The sequence below is a fragment of the Aptenodytes forsteri genome, unplaced genomic scaffold (genome assembly GCF_000699145.1).
Source record: "Aptenodytes forsteri isolate BGI_AS27 unplaced genomic scaffold, ASM69914v1 Scaffold82, whole genome shotgun sequence".
Lineage (NCBI taxonomy): Eukaryota > Metazoa > Chordata > Aves > Sphenisciformes > Spheniscidae > Aptenodytes > Aptenodytes forsteri.
In genome coordinates, this window is record NW_008795490.1 from 10,297,172 (window position 1) to 10,303,894 (window position 6,723).

General features: G+C 33.7%; 1 protein-coding gene across 1 annotated transcript in view; it reads left to right on the plus strand.

Moving 5' to 3' along the window:
• AHI1 (Abelson helper integration site 1) overlaps positions 1-6,723 on the plus strand; it is a 103,998-nt gene that overhangs the window by 49,713 nt on the left and 47,562 nt on the right. Inside the window, exon 20 of the mRNA XM_019472650.1 lies at positions 4,947-5,064. Within this exon, the coding sequence (XP_019328195.1) occupies positions 4,947-5,064 (118 nt within the window). The remainder of the gene's footprint in view (positions 1-4,946; positions 5,065-6,723) is intronic.

Genomic DNA, 6,723 nt, shown 5'->3' on the forward strand with positions numbered 1-6,723 from the left:
TTCATATATGGCGGGGAAAAGCCTAGAGTCTAACCAAATACTTGGGGAGAGTTGGGGGGGGCGGTTTACAAATGTCTGAGTGGGTTATATGATTACATGAAACTGTATAGTGTATTTAGAGTCATGTCCTAATGTCTTTTACCAGCAGGTACAGAGGAATAGGTTTCTATATGTATTTGACAAACTGAGTCAGAAGAATTTCTGGTGTCTCTTTTAGTAGGAAGAGAAATAAAATCGTAGGACAAGTATCTTTGAGTGTGTTTTGTATGTGACACAGGTTACATACATTTTTCATTTGCACAAAAAACGACATTTTTAAAATTTAACTACTAAAGTCAAATCATAGATTTTTTTTTTTTTTTTTTTTCCCCCTGGTCATATGTTCTTTGATAGAAAAAATAGACAAGAATAGTAACCAGCCTCAGAAGAGGTCACAGTTTACATAGTAATCTACTTGGCTCTTACTAAGCAAGACAAATCTACTTTTTGCTGTTATTGGTGATGATGTTAGCCAATTCTGTTAAAATGTGTATATCTAGGCATGTTCTTAAGCTGAAATGCCAGTTTTATCCAATCCAGGAAAGGTCATACTCTCTGTCCTTAATGGCGCTGAGTGAGTCTACACAGCCTGTGTACTGTGTATAAGAGCCTGTGTTTAACTGTTTTGTCTTGTACAAAGAATTTGGTTTTCCTTGTGACTAAAAGAAAGAAGCTTAGTATTCCAAATGTTTATAGTAATCTTAATTTCTTTTTAACATTTAAAAAAGAAAAAAAAAAAGGAAGAAAGGTTTTGTGGTAAGCCTGTAATTGAAATGCCGGAACTCTCTGGCAGAACTAAGGAATTGAATATATATATATATAATTACTGTGTGATGAGAAATATCATCTGTAGACAATGGCTATATCTAAACTGTGGGATCAAGCACCTTCTAGCTTCCATTTTCATATGTATGCCCTCGTCACTTCTGGGCTTCTATGGGGAAAAACAATGGAGCAACCAAATTATGAGGGAACTATATTGCCATCTAGACGAGTTCCTAATGTGGATAATCAGAGTAAGAGGACTGTAGGGAGCATCAGGGGAATGCACTTGCTTCAGACAAGCAAAGTATATATGTTTCAGTTTTGCCTATGTGTAATGGGATGATACCTTATATTAGCTGTCTTTGGTTTTCTCATTTAGTCTAGAAGTTACTTAAGAGCAGAGTAAGTCTCTAAATGATTGTAGCACACCTACCGCAATAGAATCCCAGCCTTTGTTGGAGTCCTCCTAACACTACTGTCGTAGAAATGATTGCATTTTTACATAGATGTAAACTTGATTCAAACTTACATTGTAAATTTAAAAGCTGTAGTACTGTACTCCTACTTTAAGCATTCTTGTCTATGTATTTTCTTCTAGCATTGAGAAAAATAGCAGAATTTGTGTTTTGTTTTTATTTCAAAGTCAATGGTCAACTTCTAAATTCTTCAGAATCATGGTTTAATAAAGTTTTTAAACTGTCTTTAAAAACAATGTCCTAGAGGCCTAAAGTTTCAAAAGGGAAGCCTAAAACTAAAAGAATAACAGGTAGTATAGAGCTTGCCAACTTGATTTGACTTGCAAGTATATATGGAAATGTCGATTATATTGGTTGCAAAGGTCATAAAATTGCATTCTCAGGAAAAAAGAGAAATTGTTATTGTCAGCTTGTCAAGTCTTGCATTTTTCTTTTTTTTGTCTCGTGCAATTTACTTTTAATGTGAAAAGTAGTTCCACTGAAAATGTATATTTGCATAATTTGCATAGAGCTGCCCTAACACAAAAAAGAAAATGCAAATCAGCTTTGTGTAAACTTGGTGAAAATTATGTAGGTATCTTTTTTTTTTTTTTTCTACAAAAACTACATGAATGTTATAACTCTTAGTTTTACTCAATTCAGGATAGTAGTAAACTGTGTCTTTGATAAAGCTGTGGTTTGTGCATGAAGCAAGCGGAGCCTGTTGTGAAAAATAAGTAGATTGATGGTTGGCTATCTTAGCCAACTTTGCTCGTTGTTGTAAAGGTATTTAGCAATGCCTTCCCACAGCATGCATTTCAAAAAAAATGATTGCTTCATCCTGTTCTGTAGGTAGTCTATGTCTGTCTGTTGTAGGAGAATTAATTATTCTTCATGGGACAGTGCACTTCACCTGGAAACAGTTCTGCTGAATCATTAGTCCTCACTTATTAGCTGAGTGGTTCCTTCTTCTGTTATAATGTTGTGGGTTTTTTTTCTTTTTTGGGCCTTTTAGAGATTTAAATATTATTTAAGAGCTAGTGGCAGAAAGGTCATAAAAACTCTGATTTAGTGTTTACTTTGGATGGGCAGTCCTTTATAGCTCACTTGCGCTGAGGTTCACTGCCATTAAGGGGAGGAATGAATCACTCCTGTAAGACTGCTTAAATTAAAACTTTCTTTTGAATATCTCTTGTATAAAAATGTCTTTTGTCTTGTTTTTAAGGACTTGGAGAGGAAGGAGGAGTTATAAGATAGAATTTATTTTGCATTTTAAAAACGTCAATTTTCTTGAATCTTCAGGAGCGTACATTCAATCTTCTAATGTACGTGTCGATTGCATTTGATTTCAAAGCATGCTATTTGGCATGTATAATGAGAGTATTTGGGTAATACAGCAGGAAAATAAAGAGAAGGGAATTAAATGCTCTACAGGAATAATTTACATACAGAGTTCCATATCTCTTCTATAATTAATTCAAGTACAACAATCAAGGCAAGTTTCTCCTGATATTTTTTCCCCCTCCAAGATGAACCAGGAAAGTGTCTGTTAAGTGCTAGTTTTGAATAGTTTGCTCTGCTGTGTTTAGTTTCATTTCCAAAGGCTGCTATATTCAACCTGTCTTCATTCCCTGGTAGTATATGAAACCAACTTTTTGACAGCAAATTTGAAAGAGAATTCCAAAAAGGTTTCATGAGAATACTTAACTGGAAAACATATGTTTGTATCACTGATAGTGTAGTGTGCACTCAGCAAGAAATGCATGCAGGGAAGAGATCTTCTCATTTGTCTACTGCAGAAAGGCTCTCACTAGAGCTAACAGTGGATAAAAGGAGATGAAACACTGGGAAGCTGAGCTCGACACATTTGCAGAACAGATTATTTTTCTGTGTTCGAGTAAACACATAAGCTAATGGCTTTCCACCATATTTGTGTGTATCGGAGAAAACTTTATATTAATGAAACTTAGTCACTTGCATATGTAAATGTGAGAAAAGCAGATGGATTTTATCGTTGTTCAGGAAAACAGGCCTCTCCATTCTGCTCACATTTCACAACTACTATTTACTAACATTCTGTTAAATTTGTACACTGCAGTAGAATCTAGCTGGTTTAATGCTTTTTTTTTTTTAATCATGTTCAATGGTTGATCTGATTTTCTGTCTTGCTTTTCTTTCTGGTCAGTTTTGGAGTATAGTCATTACAATTGCACACAGCTGCTGAGAGAGTACTTGACTAGTAAAAGACAGTTTTTATAATAAACTCCTTTCAGTAGAATTAAATCCATATTGCTACACAAAAACCAGATACATTAAGATGAAGGTCTAGTGTAGTAATACAGAGGAGATGATAGCAGATATCCTCTGTGGCCCAGTCAAGTTACTCAACGCATGTTTTTAGTGCTATGTTACCTGCATCCCAGTGCATCTGCCAATGCCCAAATATTCTGCATTATTGAAACCTGTTGAATTGTTTAATATGTATTAAATGACAAAAATAGTACTTACATAAATTACATCACTTCTGGAAATAAGCCACTGATCCACTTTTGTTTTAGCTGTCTCCTTTCTTTAAACAGAATTTAGAAGCCAGTAGATTGAAAATTTGCAAAATGTCATTGTTCTGTTTTGTCCCACAACTAAAGTTAAGGGTCTGATCTAGAGTTTATTAAGGCCAAAGGAAGTGCTCCACTGAGTGTGGGATTTTAGTTGGATTAAGTGACCATATATGCATTTATTCTAGATCATGGAATAGGCTTGACTTTTGAAAGAGTCAAGAATTATGTTGTTTATGTAAATAACTCTCAAAAATTTTAGCATACAAATCTATTTTGTTTGAAGAAAGTTACAAATATTTTATTTAAGGCCTGTTTTCCCTCCCCTTTGGCTGTATTATCAAGGCAGCCAGTGAAAATACGTTTAACAAACAGTAAAATTCTCAATTGGATCATGTAAAAACCTAAGATTATCATAATATATTTTTTATGTAGGCTCTGTGGAATAATATGTCAAGAGTAAAGTTTGGGAAAGGTTTTTGCTTTGTGATAGCTGCATGTATATCAAGAAACTCCATAGCAAACCAAATTTTAACTACATTATCTTTGTTGCTATGGAAATTAGGACTGCAGATATTTTTTGTGTAGCTTACATAAAGTAAGTGTCTGGTGTTTTGGTCTAAGTATGCTTTATTGATTTGCAGAAATCAGTTTTGTGTTAGGACTGGTTTAAGGGTTTTTTTTCCCTCTCGTTCTAATATTGAGTAATCTCTTCGTAGATGTAGTGTACTTTGAGTACTCAAAAATGAGAAGTTATTTTACATTTGTCAGTTGATAACCATATATAAATGTCATTTAATTTTTATACACGAAGATGCAACGAGATACCAGTTCAAACAGTTCTGTTCCATTGTTTGCACTGCTTGAGAGTTTGTGTCCGTATGTAAACATGCAATTCAATTTGTAGCTGTGTCAATAATTTTTTCCAGTCTGTGTCTCCAAATATTCTTAAAAAAAAAAAAAAAGCAAACCCATCCATTGAAACTGTTATTTATCATCGACTTGAGTCTTAATTTTTTTCCTGGAGTTTGATAGTTATTTACAGTAAGCAAATATTTCTCTTCTAGCAGTTGCATCAGTAAGTAACCCAGGAAATTACACTTCACTTTCTGATTTGTCTTTCCTATTACAGGCGAGCTCAAATCTCTTGCTTCCTGCACCATCATTGCTGTCACCACACTCTAAGCTAAGACTGCCAGGCACTCTGAGCACTCCACTGAATCCTCTGTATTCTTTCACTACTAAAAGTGGTAAGTTTTTTTCTTTATTTCTTCACTCTCTGTAGGGAATGGGTAATAACTTCTGTGAGGATTTTTTTCTGCCTTGTAAATTTTGCTGTGCAGCTTTTTCAGGGAGTGTCCTGGTTGTTGTATGTGATATTGTTTATAAAGTGCAGTGTGATACAGTCCAATACTGATATATGTTCCCTTGTAATGCTTTTTTTCTTTAAGCTGTATGCGTATTTATTAGCGCTGTAAGTTCCTAGAGCAGTATGAGATTGCCAGCTTTTCTTAATTTGATATTTTGATAATATTTTAATACTTATTAAAGTATCTTAAACATAGATACTGAAAAACAATAGAATAATATTTTTTAAAGTATTGATATAAGAAAACAGTAATAAGAAAAGCAGTTTACTTAAGAACTGTAGTGCTCGGTAGTCTATTTGCAGTTATGTTTAATTATTTTTAGGGGTTTGTTTCTAAAGACATTTTGTATTCAAAGATTTTGAGAAAAAGGTAAGCAATGAAATTATGCATTTTTGTGATACTTTGCTAATAATACCTGTTGCATTGCTAATCATAATATTTAATAATAAAATTTATAATTTCATGCCTTTTTGTCTTTTTTGGGCACCTATAAAATAAGACAGAAAATTGGAACCTTAGTTTCAAAGTGGTTTTGTTTGTAGCCTTGAGAAGAGTAAAAAGAAGTCCAGAGGGAAGGTGGAATATGTAATGAACTAAAAACAGGTAATAGAGATTTAAAATGTAGATAGTAAAGACAGGAATAGTCTCTATAATTATATAGAATTATCTCCTAAAGGCAATTTTCGTCGCAAATCAAGTTGTGATTACTTTTTCTGAGCGGCAGGGGAAAGAGTACTTAGCATGGTCTAAAAGATTGACCACTAGTCTCAGAATCGCTCTTAGTCACTAATTCACAATGCAAATGGCCATATACCAATTAACTTCTGTATTTCCATTTTTCTACCTTAACAAAAGAGCTTAGAGCCATAATAATACTCATCTATCGCACAGCAGATGCTTATTGTTTCCAGAGTATGTAAATCTTACAGAAACAGTAGAATACATATGCTGTCTTACATATTGTGAATATTTAAAATAAGTGGACTAACCCTTTAAAGAACATTAACGTATACTTTAAGTTGTTTTAAATGGCTATACCTAATATTGCTCAAACCAGTGCATTTTATTGTCTTTATGCAGAAGCACAGATAAATATGTTGATGGAGACTTCTTAAATAGCATGAACAAACACAGATATATGTTACAGCTGTTCATGTGCGCTCCCAATGTAGTTGTTTCCAAAACTGACTAATACCTCAAGACGATCCTTAGGTACAGATTATTATTTATGCAAGGGAAGTACAGTAAAAAAGAGGTACATTTTAATGGTCTTTCAACAGTCAATGAAAGCAATGAGAAAATGAAGATTTTTAGGGGGAAAAAGACCATAAAAATGCTAGTGGACCACAATTGAAATAGATCTTCCTGTAAGAAAATCTTTTAAAATCCTAAATTACTTCTCTGTCATTTTGGAGGCCTCCAAGTTCTTCTACTGAGAGAAAGTTGTTTTCAGTGAAACATATGAGAAAGATTTACTCATCTATTTCGTCTTTCCCATTGGTTATAAAGTGTGAAGATAGGTGCTCATGTGCATAGCTC